We start from the raw sequence: 14,566 nt of genomic DNA, 5'->3' as shown, positions 1-14,566 counted from the left end.
CGCAGAGAGCCAAGATGGATGGTGGCCCTTTGGGCCAGGCTGTTATCGTTTAAAATGATCCCACGGGCCTGGGCTGAAATCCCAGTAGGTCAGTTACTGAGAGAGCTAACAGGTTTCCTGTTGGCCTGAATTGTTTTTATTAATAAAAGGGCATGGAAGGTTTGAGCTGGTCCTTCACTGGAAAAGAGGGGCCAGGAAATGTATTAGCTCATCAGTTTCACAGGGCTCTGTCCTGAAATGGAGTCCCTGAAGATGATACAACCAGCTGTTCTGCATTTTTACTGAAGATTAAAGTGCTTTTCTGAACAGCGTGTGGTGTGGGTGCTTTCACAGCTCAGCTGGCTTGAAGGTGAGACAGGCCCAAGCTGAATGGCCCAGATCTTCTCCTGTCAATGAGAGGAAGAAACTTGGGGACCAGTCACAGCTGAGAGGGAGCAGGAAGCAGCAGACAGGAGTTTGCAGTGGGGTGTGGTGGTAATTAAAGGGTGCATGTGGGGGCTGTAGGGGAAGAGCTCTTCCCCCTTTCCCTTCTCCCCGAGTTTGTACTGGGCGGCCTGGCCCAGGAGGGGCAGGCACCGTGCCTGAGTTCCCTGAGCAGCAGGTTGCAAGCTGCCGAGAAACCATCCGAGGAGATGCTGCTGCTCAAGGCAGTGAGGTCCAGCTGCTGCCCGGCATGCTCAGAGTAGGGGGGCAAAGCTCAGGATTGTGCAGGTCTGACGGGTGCGTGAGACAGTGTGTGAAGCCTGAGGCAGCTCTGCAGGGACACGCTGCTCCCAGGGAAGCTGGCTGGGGCAACAATAGTCTGAACCATCGCTGGGGGGCGGCTGGGTGAGTGGCGGCTGCCTCGGTGTCGCCCACTGGGGTAATGGTGCCCCTGACAGCCAGTAATGGGGTGTGTGCGCTGGGTGTGGCTGGTGCCCCTAGGCTCCCAAAGCCTTCCCCAGCAGTGAGCGACCCAGCCCCGCTGGCCTTTCCCCTCCCTCCTGCTCTGCAGTGGGACAAGCTCTGGCCAGGAGAGGGGAAGAGGATGTGGCCTGAAGCTCACACAAGGGCTCAGCAGCAGAGCTGGGAAGAGAACCCAAGAGTCCTGGCTCCCAGCCCCTGCTCTAACCATTAGACACCACGACCACCAGGCTGCCCTGCGGTCAGGCCTGTGACTGGTGCGCGGAATGACCCTAGCGGCCTCCCGTAGGACCGCACCATGATCCCGCCTCCTGCCAATCAGGAAGAGCAATGCTCCCTGAGCGACAGCTGCGCCCGGCCTACCCGCCCGAGCGAGCCCAGCCGGGACCAATCAAGAACGGTGGCGGCGCGCTTAGGGGGCGGGGCTCCCGTGCGACCAACCCAGAGGCGGCGCGGTCGGAACCAATCAGAGAGTGGGAGGTGGCAAGATGGCGGCTGCGGAGTGAGGTCAGTGTGTGGGGGAAGGGGAGGAGAGCGAGGGGCTGCGCCGCCCCCCCCCACAAGTGCGGGGGGGACACAGCCCCTCCCCCCTATCTAGGTCCCGGCCCCTCCCCCTACTTGTTCCCGGGGGGGCGGCAAACATTCCAGCGCCGCCTGGTGCCCAGCCCCCTCCATCTCCCCAGCTGCTCCTCGGGCTGGCGGGGGACCCCCCCTTGTCTTCCTGGTGACCCAATAACTGCTGGTCTGTGGGTGTGGGGGACCCGCCTCCCCCAGCTGCTGCTCCGGGGCGTGGGCCGGGGGGGGACACCTCCCCTTCTCCTGCCAGCTCCCCCGCCCCCCGGGGTTGGGGGATACTCCTCCTGCCCCCCCGGGATTGGGGGATACTCCCCCCGCCCCCCTGGGGTTGGGGGATACTCCTCCTGCCCCCCCGGTGCCCAGGCCGCTCTCTAGTCTCCTCCCAGCTGCTGTGTGCTCCCATCCGCCTTACCTGGTGTCCCTAGTTCCTTCCTATTCCCCCCCCCCAGCTGCTTCCCTGTGATTGGGAGTGGGGTCCCCCTCCCCACTTAGTGCCCTGCCTTTCGGCCACCCCTCTTCCCCCAGCTGCTACTCTGGACCCCATTTCCTCTCCTCTCCATTTGTGCTCCCCTTCTAGCCGCTTCTCCAGGGATGTGGGTGACCCCGCCTTTTTCACAGTCTGGTGCCTGCCCTGCCCTTCCTCTCCCAACCTCTTTGGGCTTGTAGGGGATTTGTACCCTCCCCAAACCAGCTGATTTGTCCTGCTGAAAAATCGTGCACACACCCCTTCCTTGCCCCCATTACTGTGCCCCCTTTTTCAAAACCATTGTTAGATTCTCAGGCCTGGTGTGTCCCCACACAGGTAGAAAACAGGCTAAGCCTTCCAGGCACATGCACCCCTGTACCATTCAATCTGAATCTGCTCTGGGAAAGTGGGTCTGTGACGGTTTAGTGTTTGGCAAAGGAGCTTTGTAACCTGGATGTGTCATTTTGCCTAGGAACTGGGCAGAGACTTGCCAGATTCATGACGCCTACAGCAACAAACCCCTGTCAGATAGTAACAGTTCTCACCCGCTTTTCTTCTGGGCTAGTGATTTTAAAGTGATAAGCTCTGTAATCAGTTACCAGTCCCATAAACCATCTTGTCTCACTTGACTAAGACCTTGCCTATCAATGTGGTAGCTGGAGTTCCTGCCCTCCAGAAATATTAACTTCCTGTTTTCCTTTCTTCCAGGGGACTTGTATTCATGGTCTCTGGGGCTTTAGTGAGCTTTTAATGTGGAGAATGGCATGCAGGGGTTTCCTGAGGTTGCTGGCATCACCTTTGAGATGTAGTACGTATCTGTTTCTATTCATTGCATTGAGTCTGATTCTGGAGTGTTGCTCTGTATTGCTTTGCTGTGCAAAAAGTGCATTTAGCAACTATACTGGCTCCCAGTCTTCATAGAAATATGGGACTGGAGGGGAGCTTGAGAAGTCATCTAGCCTTTCCCCCTGTGCTGAGGCAGGCTGGCAGGTGTAACTATCAATGGACCATCCCTGGCATGTGTTTGGTGGTTTTTAAGCACAGGTTAGACAATGATGGGGCTTCCGCAACCTCCCTTGGTAACCTGTTCCAGAACTTAACCATGCTTGGAGTTAGAAAGTTTCTTAATATACGACCAAAATCTCCCTTGAAACAAATCTGGTTCCTTCGTGTCCTCCCCTCAGAGGAAATGGAGAACAATTGCTTAGTTGTCTTGAATATATGGAGATATACCTATCTCATAGAACTGGAAGGGATCCTGAAAGGTCATTGAGAATCTGCTCCCTGCCTTCACTAGCAGGGATCTGGGGCAAAATCAGTACTTGGTCCTAAGTGGCCCCCTCAACGGCTGAACTCACAACCCTGGTTTTAACAGGCTACTGCTCAAACCACTGAGCTGGCCCTCCCCCACACCTTTTCTCTAGGCTAAACTTGCCCAGTTCTTTCAGCCTTTCCCCATAGGTCTTCTAAATCAGTGTTTCTCAACCTTTTCGATACCAGGAATGGTCTTGCTGCCTCCTAAACTGTGAGAGCAAGATCTCAGGGACCAGCGCCACTCCACGGATTGGTCGTTGAGAAACTCTGTTCTAAATCTCTTGCCGTTTTTGTTGCTCCAGGAACAACCAGCTGGGGGACAGGAAGAAATAGTCCCAGGGTTGCATAATTTGAATAATTGGGCAGGGGTCCATGCCTTTCTCTGAAGCACAGATTGGAGGCAGGGTACCATGGTCCTATCTAGCATGGTAAGAGGTGGGATAATGGATTAGAAAGATGTCTGATGCTATACCAAATTGGGCCCAGCACAGCATAAGACATAATACCTAGTGGAAAGAGCACTAGAGCAGAACTCGGGAGACCCGGGTTCTATTCCTAGCCTGCGGAGTGATCTTGGGCAAGTCACATTCTCTCCAGGTGCCTCAGTTTTCCCATCTGTAAAATGGGGATGATGTTGATGATAACCTCTTTTGTAAAGTGTCTTGAGATTTATTGATGAAAAGTGCTAGGTAAGAGCTAGGCGTTATTACAGGTGGACCATTGTTCTAGTCTCCTACAGCAATAGCTGGGCCATCAGTACAGAAAGGGATGCCAGCTTGGACTAGTTGGATTGTTCCCAAGTGGTAATTAATGAAACTTCTCTTCCTTATAGATATCAATCCTTTCCCTCTTGCCTTTGTACCAGGGAGATGGCCCTTAACCCAAGCTCTGGGCCAGCTGGAAACCCGCACCATGGCCACCCTCAACCAGATGCACCGTAAGGGCAAGCCAAAGTTTCCCCCACCCAAACTTGGCCCCACTTTTGGCAACCCCCAGCTCAAGGGAGTGGTCCTCAAGACCATGATTCGCAAGCCCAAGAAGCCCAACTCTGCCAACAGAAAGTGCGCCCGGGTGCGGCTTAGCAACGGCAAGGAGGTGGTCTGCTTCATTCCCGGAGAAGGTCACAACTTGCAGGAGCACAGTATTGTGCTGGTGGAAGGTGGAAGGACACAGGACTTGCCGGGGGTGAAGCTCAAAATAGTGCGAGGGAAATATGACTGCGCCCATGTTCAGAAGAAGACATAAGCACTCCGCGCTGAGAGGTGGCGTGGGATTGTAAAGTTCCCAGCTTAGTAGGAAAGGAGTTTTAATCACATCTGCATTTGTATCGTGGCAGATATCCTCCAGAGACTTTACTACTTGCTCTGTACTGTTGTGAAGTATTTACATGCAGACCATGCTCATTAAATTCTAACTCGTCTCTGAGAGACAGGATGAATTTGTGTTCCAATCAAGGGTGCTGAGTTGTAGTCTCAGTTCCTGGGACATATGAGGGGGTGTCTCTGGCTATGGGGGTCTCTTTGGAAGAGTCACTCAGACTTGAGTGGGGGGTGTCTCTTCCTCTGTGCCTGGGAGAGGGGCCTCTGGAGTGTTGATCAGGCTGTGGTACAGAGGGGGACTCTGCAGGGTACCAGGGGTCTCCAGAGTGACTCCCCTGGAGCACTGGGGAGTCACTCAGTCTGGATGGTCTTTCTGAAGGAGGTACCTTGGCTGGAGGGGGGTTTCTGGGCTGTTGCTCAGACTGGGGGCACAGGAGGGCTCTGAGGATGGGTCACATGGGGGAGTCATGGATTGGGAGAGCGGTGTGGGGGTCTCCCTGGAGGAGCTGTCCCTGCCTGGGGAGGGCGGGGGGGTGTTGCTCAGACTGGGGACACAGGAGGGCTCTGAGGATGGGTCACATGGGGGAGTCATGGATTGGGAGAGCGGTGTGGGGGTCTCCCTGGAGGAGCTGTCTCTGCCTGGGGAGGGCTGGGGGGTGTCGCTCAGACTGGGGACACGGGAGGGCTCTGAGGATGGGTCGCATGGGGCAGTCATGGATTGGGAGAGCGGTGTGGGGGCCTCCCTGGAGGAGCTGTCCCTGCCTGGGGAGGGCTGGGGGGTGTTGCTCAGACTGGGGACACAGGAGGGCTCTGAGGATGGGTCACATGGGGGAGTCATGGATTGGGAGAGGGGTGTGGGGGTCTCCCTGGAGGAGCTGTCCCTGCCTGGGGGGGCTGGGGGTGTTGCTCAGACTGGGGACACGAGGACTCGGGGGGGGGTCTCCCCCTGCCCTGTGGCAGTGTCCTTTGGTGGAGGGGGGTGGGGATGTGGGGCTGCTGGGGGGGCGTCTCTCTCTGGGGGTGGAGGGATGGCTCCTGCTCCTGGTCCTTTACCGCCCCTCCCTCCCGTCCCCATGGCAACCAGCTGGCTCCCGCCTTAGCGACCAGTCTCCGGGGCGGGGCCCGCTCGGCCGAGGGGCAGATTCTTTGTTCTGATTGGCCCTTCCGCCTCGTCTTGGGGGCGCGCTGCGATTGGCCGGCTCGCGCGGGAAAGGCAGGAGGGGGCGGGGCGGGGCGGGCGTGTCACATGACCGGCAGACATGGCGGCGCCCATGGCGCTGGGGCGGGCGCTGCGGCGGGTCCGCGCCTGGCGGGCGCTGCCGGGGCCGGGGCCGGGGCTGGGGCTGCCCGGCGCGGGGAGGCGGCGGAGCAGCGAGGGGGCGGCGGGGCGGAGCCGGCTGTACGAGCACGTGCGGGAAGGGAACAGCGCGCGGCCCCGCCTGGACATGGCGGCGCTGAACGCCCGGCCCGAGCAGGCGGAGCGGGAGCTGGAGACCCGCAAGGGGCCGCTCGGGCCCCGGGACCTGCGCGAGATCGTGAGTCAGGGGAGGGGCCTAGCTGGAAAGGGGTGGGGCTTGTGGGCACGGGAGGGGCTTATCCATAAGGGGCGGGGCTTGTGGGCAGTCACCCAGCAGAAATGGGTGGGACTTGTGGACCTGAGTGGGACCTAGAGGGAAATTTGTGGGGCTTAGGGCCGGGAAAATTAATGCCTTGGCAAGTGGATGTGGGTCATTGGGGAGGGTGTTAGAGGGAGGAGGGTCTTGTGGAGAGGGAATAGGATAGAGCTGATGAGAAGAGTTTATAGAGTGGGCAGGGTCTACAATGGGGTGGGGCTTATGGGGGTGGATGGATGGGGGCTATAGAGTGGGAAGTTTATGGGGATGGGATGGGCTGAAAGGGAGGGGCTTATAGGGAAATATGGGGGCTTTAGAGGAGTGGGCGGGGCCTATTGGGAGGGGTTTATTGGGATGGGGGAATCTGCAGTGGATGGGCTTATGAGAGATGAAGTGGGGCTTAAAGAACTGGGGAGGGGCCTTTGGGGAAGGGGTAACAGAGAGTGGGGAGTGTGCAGCTGTTGAAGTGGAGGGTACTGGTTTTCCTTCCTGTGTGCTGCCGTTGTCCCTGGCCCCTGCTGGGTGTGATGGCTCCGTCTTTCAGATCAGCCACCAGCTAATAGGGAGAAGATGGATCCAGCTTCCCCAAGCAAAAGCAACAGGGTGATCCTGACCTGATTCTGGTCTCTGTCTCTGCTGCTCACAGGACTCTGAACAGCAGCCCTGAAACTGACTAGAGCCTTGTAAATATCCCTGTTGCTATTTCTGCTGCTTGGGTAAAGTTCTGAACAGAAGTTGCAATGCTGCAGCTGCCTCTGTATGGTGAAGGAGACAGATCAGGGCATGACGAAGCTGGAAAAGGAGGTGGATTTGGGAGGGAAGGGTGTAAGGTTAGGAGGCTAAGCTGAAAGAGGATTCAGGAGGAAAGTGATTCTTTGAATATGTGAAAGGAAGATAGAGAGGGTTTGGGAGAGCAAGACGGAAAAATCATCTGCAGAATGGAAAATGTCTGCCCTTTATAGTGTTTGGGGGAGCGACTGTTAGAGAAACCCCAGCTATGAGCACTCACGCTGCTTGTTTTCCATCCTCACCAGCTCTCCACGTGGAAGAGACTGGTGAATGTGCAGGAAGAGATTGGAAAACTTGAAACTGAGAAAGAGGAAGTCTCCATTCAAGTGAAATATCTTGTGGTGAGTCTCCACAACAGCATCCATCCTATTCCCCAAAATAAAAATACCCCCCTATCACATAGACTCTAGGACTAGAAGGGACCTCGAGAGGTCATCGAGTCCAGTCCCCTGCCCTCATGGCAGGACTAAATACTGTCTAGACCATCCTTAATAGACATTTATCTAACCTACTCTTAAATATCTCCAGAGATGGAGATTCCACAACTTCCCTAGGCAATCTATTCCCGAGTTTAACTACCCTGACAGTTAGGAACTTTTTCCTAATGTCCAACCTAAATCTCCTTTGCTGCAGTTTAAGCCCATTGCTTCTTGTTCTATCATTGGAGGCTAAGGTGAACAAGTTTTCTCCCTCCTCCTGATGACACCCTTTTAGATACCTGAAAACTGCTATCATGTCCCCTCTCAGTCTTCTCTTTTCCAAACTAAACAAACCCAATTGTTTCAGCCTTCCTTCATAGGTCATGTTCTCTAGACCTTTAATCATTCTTGTTGCTCTTCTCTGGACCCTCTCCAATTTCTCCACATCTTTCTTGAAATGCGGTGCCCAGAACTGGACACAATATTCCAGTTGAGGCCTAACCAGCGCAGCGTAAAGCGGAAGAATGACTTCTCGTGTCTTGTTTACAACACACCTGTTAATGCATCCCAGAATCACGTTTGCTTTTTTTTGCAACAGTATCACACTGTTGACTCATATTAAGCTTGAGGTCCACTATGACCCCTAGATCTCTTTCTGCCATACTCCTTCCTAGACAGTTTCTTCCCATTCTGTATGTGTGAAACTGATTGTTCCTTCCTAAGTGGAGCACTTTGCATTTATCTTTATTGAACTTCATCCTGTTTACCTCAGACTATTTCTCCAATTTGTCCAGATCATTTTAAATTTTGACCCTGTCCTCCAAAGCAGTTGCAATCCCTCCCAGTTTGGTATCGTCCGCAAACTTAATAAGCGTACTTTCTACGTCATGGTCCAGAACCTATCTGAGATCCCTAGAAATTACATAGACACCTTATTCACTGTGTCCTGGCTTCATGTGCCTCAGCTGCCATCTCCTCGGCCGTGAATGACTTCAGGCCCTTTTGAAAAGGTGCCTCTGTGTATAGAATCACAGAAATGTAGAACTGGAACTGGTCATTTAGTCCAGTCCCATCTACTGTAGCCAGAGGGGATGACACAGTGAACCAGACATCAGGTTTGAAACCTCTGGACTCTCTGGAGCTAGAGCCTGGATCCAGCAGTTGATACAAACCTTTATCCTTCCCATTAATTCAAATTCTCCATAGTTTGTGTTATGTGGATTGTTCAGATGAGACCAGAACATTAGAAACTGAACACTAAAACCCCCATGTGGCATGTTTCTTAAGCATAGGGGGTCAGATTTTCTTCCCCTTCCCGTCACCAATCCTAGCTCCCGATCGCTCTAGAGACGACGACTTGATTTTAGTGCTGGATGAACTGTATCCATTAGAGAGTCTGTCAAGTGCTTTTTACCAGAAAGCAAAGGACTGTAATTGGGCTCAACTCCTGTTGGCAAAACTCCCATTGACTTCAGTGGGTGCATCTTTCAGTCTATCGCTGTATGACCTCATGGGTTGTCATGGTAGCTCAAAATATGTGACTTTGGATTTCGATGATTTTTAAGCGTGGTCTTTTTAATCCACTTGCTGCTTGTGAGTTTCTCTTCTTAACTCTATGGGCCGTTTATGCATGTTTTGTCTGGGTTTTTTTTCCTTCCACCTCGCCGCCTACCAAGCATGACTGACGAACCCTGGCCTGCTCTGCCCCGCACCCACCGCTGCTCTCTAACCCCACCCCATGGGGTTTGTCCTGCTTTTAGATCCATTTCACTCTTGTGGGTCTTTGAAAAATCCAGCAGCCGTCTATCTTTGGGCTTGATTCTCCCCTCATGCTAGTGCAAAACTGGAGTGACCCCAGGGAAGTGGATGGAGTTACACTTCTGTAAAATTGAGATAAGTTAGCAGAGAATCGCAAGCATAGTATGTAGCTTTACTCCCAGGCCCTGGGGTAAGATTTTATGCTGGGACCTAGGTAGCCCCCTTCTCCCCTATGTTTCCAAACAGCTCCAGTGTGCAATACAATATTTCCATGTTTAAAACCCCCACTGCTTGTGGTTTCTAATAGCTGGTGTAACTTTCCGTCATTGTAGATGCTCTGTTCAATAACCTTAAGAGAGCAGATGCCGGGGAGCTGTGCTCACTTTCATACAATCCAGGCACCCCTGGTTTTGTTTTGTTTAGGTCAGACACCGTTCAGCAAGGAAATAACTCTTACTACCTACTGTTTTTCTTTTTTCCCTCCCAGGAGACCCAGGACCAGAGCACGTTGCAGGCGGTAAGAGCCAGATTTTGCTAATGTAACAATCTGTGGAAGCGGAATGAAGCATTAAGTGCACGCTTGACCTCTGCAGATGGGCGCTAGAGGGTCACACACTTCATTCCTTAAGTAGACTGAGAGGTAAACCCCAGGAGAGCAGAATATTAAGCTGTTGTCTGTGATGCATAAGCAGCAGCAGGGGGCGCCAGAAAGATATCCACCACCTGCTGCAGCAAACGGCCACACTGGATCTCTGACTTTGCTCTCACTTAGAGCGCTGAAATCCCGTTTTCCGATTCTCCCCCAAATCAATTGGACTTTACCTCTTGATGCCTGAAATATTCCCTGAAAATCTGAAATTGATCAGACTGTAGCAACCCAGATCTGCTTTGATAATCCCTTCAGAAGCCCAAAGGCCACACCTAATAGTCCAGAAACTGACGTGGGCTTTTAAACTATTGACATTAAGCATGCACGGGGCATTGGATTTCTTGCTAGCTACCTGAATCGATATGTATTAGTGGAGCTGTGCGACAGAAAACTGCAGATGATCAGCGGTGTTAGAAGGCTTCATTTCTAGGACTCCACATGACCTGTTTGATCTGTGGCCGCTGGTTTTGGCCCCTCCCTGCTTTTAGCATGAATGTGCTGTTAGCAGAAGGCCTCGTACCTTACAAGCCCTGGCAGGAGCACATGGAGAGCTCCTTAGAAATCCTCCTTCACTAGGAAGGATGGAGGTTGGGGCAACAGGATGAGGTGTGGCCAGGTGGCTTTGAGAGGAAGGCAGGATGGGGGGGTTAGGGCACTGGACTTCCTGTATGACACTGAGCCTCAGTTCTCCAGCTGTAAAATACATCTTTTATATTTAGATTTTACGCCCTCTGGTGCATGAACTGTCTCTTTTTTTCTGTCCTAATGCAATGAGGCTCTGGTCTTCATTGTGACCTCTAGGCATTACTGCAGTTCAAATCACCGATGTTCAGGGCTTTAAAGAAGAGAGGGGTTATCCGACAGTTAGAGCGTGTGATGGGTGTCCCGTGGAATGGTTCTGTTCCCAGCTCTGGGAGGGGACACATGGATTAGTTGTTGGAACACAGGACTGGCTGGCCTGATGTCCGAGTTCTGGCCCCGGGTCTGCCACTGTGTGATGCTGGGCGGGTCGCCTTTCTGTGCTCAGTTTCTAAATTTCCAAAGGGGGCTGATGCTGCCACCCCGCAATGGAGGCTGATGCTGCTTTGAGGTTCATGGTTGAAAGAGGCAGCGGAAATGAACGCTGTAATACAGTGCCGAGTGCAAGCTGTTGGGAAGATCCTGTGATACTCAGGGCATATGGGCGATGAACCACAAAGAGCATGATAAAACTCAGCCATTGGATACATAACAGGCTCCTTTTTAATCCTGGATCTGTCTGAGACTCATTCCTCCTCGCTATATGCTCATCTGCTCCCCCAAACAGCTTCCCGATTACCAGATGCTACGGAACCGAGGGCGGGAAATACGTCACCAGCTGAATTCCCTGTACCAGAAGGAGCTGGAGCTGGATGAAAAGTACTATCTGAAGGCTCTGAAACTGCCGAACTGGACCCACCCTGATGTGGTAAGCGGGGCTGCTGGATCATGGGACAGAGGGTTGCTGTACGGGTGCACAATAGTCACTCAAGACACTGGGAGGCTTAACATTATAGTTGGTAGGAAACTCTGAGTACAGAAGAGATCTCGGTAAAGCTGGGAGCCTGTAATGGATGTGGATTCAGTCACCCGGGCTTAGATGTCTATATAGACCTTTCACCTTATTTCAGTCAAGTCTGTCCCTGAACTTGGATTTAAACAGCTGCTTGTGTGCAAGGGAGGGTGCAGAGAAGAGCCGTGAAAGGGGTCCAAGGGCTGGAAGAAATGCCTGACAGGAAGAGACTTAAGGAGCTCGATCTGGTCAGTGTCCCAGAGAGAAGCTGGAGAGGTGACTTGATCACTGTGTAGAAATACAGTACCTTCCCGGGGAGAAAGGACCAGGTATGAGAAGATTCTTTAATTGAGCAGAGAAAGGCAGAACTAGAACCAACGGCTGGATGTTAAAGCCGGACCATGTCCAGTTAGAAAGAAGGCACCAGTAAACAGTGCAGGTGATTAACCATTGGTACCAGTTCTCCAGCTCTCGATGGCTTCAAATCCCGACTGGATGCCTTTCAGGAAGACGCGTTAGCCAGCCACAAGTGCTTGGACTCAGTACAGGGGTGGCTGGGTAAAAATCTCCACCCTGTGCTCTACAGGAGGTCAGACTAGTGCAGGGGTGGCCAACCTGGGGCTCCGGAGGTTAATATGCGGCTCCTTGTACAGGCACCGACTCCGGGGCTGGAGCTACACGCGCCAACTTTCCAGTGTGCCGAGGGGTGCTCACTGCTCAACCCCTGGCTCTGCCACAGGCCCTGCCCCCACTCCACCCCTTCCCGCCCCCTCCCCTGAGCCTGCTGCCCCTTCGCTCCTCACCCCCAGAGCCTGCTGCACGCCACGAAACTGCTGATTGGGAGATGCGGGGAAGGAGGGGGAGGCTGTAATTGGCGGGGTGGCCGGTGGATGGGAGAGGCGGAGAGAAGGGGGAGCTGCTGGGGGGTGAAGAGGGGCTGCTGACGTATTACTGCGGCTCTTTGGCAACGTACATTGGTAAATTCTGGCTCCTTCTCAGGCTCAGATTGGCCACCCCTGGACTAGATGATCTAATGGTCCCTTGTCCTGGCCTTTAAAATCTTCTCTATCTATCCATCCATCCTACATACACCCACTAAGGGGAGTGTTGCACCTTGCGTAGCACACGGCCATTCTTACAATATCATGGCCTGACTTTTTTTCTAAAGGTGTGGAGCATCTGCAGCTCTAACTGCTAGACCCTGCTCCCCTCCCATTAGCTACATTGATTTGTGCCTAGCTCCCCACCTTTAACCAATGACCTCTCCTCCGCGATTCAGGGAGTCTGGGTGTGGTTACTGACAGAGGCCGGGAGGGGAAGAAAGAGTGGATCTCTCCAGAATTGCCCTGCTCCCCTGAAGCTCTGATACTGGCCACTGTCAGAGACAAGATACTGGGCTAGATGGACCCTCGGTCTGACACAGTATGGCTGTTCTTATGGTCTTAGAGAACCTAGCCAGTCATACCTAGGGCTTGCCTATTGCGGAAAGGGTGTCTTGGCTCTGATAATACAGGTATAACTGACCCAAAGGAGTGTGTCCACACTTCCTTGCTAAACCGGCCAAAGCTACTTCCCCTGCAGATCGTAAATAGGCCCACTGCATTCTGGGTAAGCATCCCAGCATGCAGTGTTCCTCTGCTGCGCAGTCTGCATTGCAGGATTTTTCTCATGCTGCCATTGGAACTGTGGGACTTTGGGTCGAACACCCAAACTCCCACAATTCCCTTTCCGGTACCCCGGAATTCAGTTAGCCTCTCAGTGGTCAGAGAGAGAGAGATCCATGGAATTGTGGGGCTCGTCCGCTTTGAGTTCAGAGTGCGTTCCCCACGCCTCTCTTGAACCTTTGTGGTGGTCCCATGTGACTTTTGACCTTTCCTCCTCCAGCCCGTCGGAGATGAGAGCCAAGCGAGGGTGGTGGAGGTTGTGGGAGAGAAACCAGGTAGGAAGCAGATTCTCAGAGTGGGGTTTTGGACCCTGTGTTTGGAGGAGGGTCACACTGGCCGGCTGCAAAGCCCATCTACAGCTGGCATTCCTGATCCTATCTTCCCCCACCTGGGGAGATCTGGCCCCCGGTTAGCCTTGGTTGTGACCTGCCTTCTCCAAATCTGCCTTGGAGATGGGAACATCTGCTGGGGAGAAAGGGAAAGACTGCCTTTGGCCCCTTGAGCCCCAGGGAACTCTGAGAGCAGCAGCTTACAGGCAGAGAGAGCCTGGGAACAGAGCTCTAGTAGCTGGCTCAGTGGAGTTCTGTTGGTCTTTGGCAGCAGTGTGTGTGTTTTGAGGTCGGGGGGATACACCCAATATTAAGATGTAGGATGGGAGCAATCATGCATCATCCTTGTGAGGGGAGAATGCCGATAGTGGGAGTGCGTGGTCACTCATGCATTAGCAGTTTGGGTGTCGGGGCTCCTGGGTTGCATCCCAGGCTCTGGGCGGAGAGTGGGGTCTAATGGTTAGAGCAGAAGAGGGCTGAGAGACCAGACTCCTGGGTTCTGTCCCCAGCTGTGGGAGGGGAGTGGGATTTAAAGGGTTAGAGCAGAGAGTGATTGAGTGTCAGGACTCCTGGGTCCTGTCCTGCAGTTGAGAGAGAGAACAATTTTGACCATGTCTTCCCAGCTCTGTCACTGGCTTCATTTGCGACCTTGAGCAAGTCACGTCCCTGCTCTATGCCTCAGTTTCCCCCACTGTAACAGGGGCCAACGCTTGCCCGACTGCAAAGTACTTTTTGCGCTCTGGATCCTGCGCAGTAGATGCACCTGGCGAATACTGTGTCCGTTGAGTTCAGGGAGGGGAAGAGTCCCCTACAGCTGTGATGTGTCTCCTGGGACCCCGTTGTGACTTTAACCCTTTGTTTCCCCTCCACTTCATTTTAGCTTTTGATTTCAAAGTGAAGGGGCACCTGGAAATTGGGGAGGACCTGGATATCGTCAGACAAAGGTAAGATGGGGGGATGCGCGGGGCAGGGGGAAGGGTTTGTTGTTAGGGCTACATTACACTGAACTTTGGGTTGAAATCCGAGACCACGGCCTGCCTGATACATAGGCTTAGGCCGTCCAGCTACGGAGTTCCCTTAAATTCGTCAGAGAGCAAAGCCAGAAAAGTAATCTTGATGCATCTCCCCTCTTCCCCCCTGTCCCGCTCCCCAAAATGAGGGATGTTTGGAGACAAATTAAACCCCTCCCCCAAAGCAATCCCAGTTTGTGGTTCTCAGCCTGCTGTGCGCATCCAA

At 53.4% G+C, this 14,566-nt stretch overlaps 2 protein-coding genes across 3 annotated transcripts in view; both read left to right on the top strand.

Annotated features, from left to right (window-relative positions):
- Positions 1 to 14,566, top strand: part of SARS2 (seryl-tRNA synthetase 2, mitochondrial) — a 34,537-nt gene that overhangs the window by 7,394 nt on the left and 12,577 nt on the right. The window contains exons 6-13 of the mRNA XM_030544340.1: positions 1,226 to 1,405; positions 4,092 to 4,418; positions 5,836 to 6,113; positions 7,226 to 7,321; positions 9,645 to 9,674; positions 11,113 to 11,253; positions 13,222 to 13,276; positions 14,211 to 14,274. Coding sequence (XP_030400200.1) covers positions 1,226 to 1,405; positions 4,092 to 4,418; positions 5,836 to 6,113; positions 7,226 to 7,321; positions 9,645 to 9,674; positions 11,113 to 11,253; positions 13,222 to 13,276; positions 14,211 to 14,274 — 1,171 coding nt within the window. The remainder of the gene's footprint in view (positions 1 to 1,225; positions 1,406 to 4,091; positions 4,419 to 5,835; positions 6,114 to 7,225; positions 7,322 to 9,644; positions 9,675 to 11,112; positions 11,254 to 13,221; positions 13,277 to 14,210; positions 14,275 to 14,566) is intronic.
- On the top strand, positions 1,001 to 4,688 carry MRPS12 (mitochondrial ribosomal protein S12). 2 transcript variants are annotated; one of them, XM_030544440.1, is made up of 3 exons: positions 1,001 to 1,410; positions 2,654 to 2,753; positions 4,125 to 4,688. In XM_030544440.1, the coding sequence occupies exons 1-3, from the start codon at positions 1,234 to 1,236 to the stop codon at positions 4,502 to 4,504; spliced, it is 657 nt and encodes a 218-aa protein (XP_030400300.1). In that variant the 5' UTR covers positions 1,001 to 1,233; the 3' UTR covers positions 4,505 to 4,688. The 2 variants fall into 2 exon arrangements, with proteins under 2 accessions (XP_030400300.1, XP_030400299.1); XM_030544439.1 differs by having other exon boundaries at positions 1,219 to 1,410; positions 4,092 to 4,688.

Source organism: Gopherus evgoodei, unplaced genomic scaffold (genome assembly GCF_007399415.2).
Source record: "Gopherus evgoodei ecotype Sinaloan lineage unplaced genomic scaffold, rGopEvg1_v1.p scaffold_34_arrow_ctg1, whole genome shotgun sequence".
NCBI classification, from domain to species: domain Eukaryota; kingdom Metazoa; phylum Chordata; order Testudines; family Testudinidae; genus Gopherus; species Gopherus evgoodei.
The sequence above is the reverse complement of the archived record's forward strand: the minus strand, read 5'-3'. Positions and strand labels throughout refer to the sequence as shown.

Coding starts and splice junctions, on each gene's coding strand:
- MRPS12 (XM_030544439.1), top strand. CDS start 1,234: ATGCTCCCTGAGCGACAGCTGCGCCCGGCCTACCCGCCCGAGCGAGCC. Junction 1,411..2,653: donor GATGGCGGCTGCGGAGTGAG/GTCAGTGTGTGG, acceptor CCTTTCTTCCAG/GGGACTTGTATTCATGGTCT. Junction 2,754..4,091: donor GGCATCACCTTTGAGATGTA/GTACGTATCTGT, acceptor TCTTCCTTATAG/ATATCAATCCTTTCCCTCTT.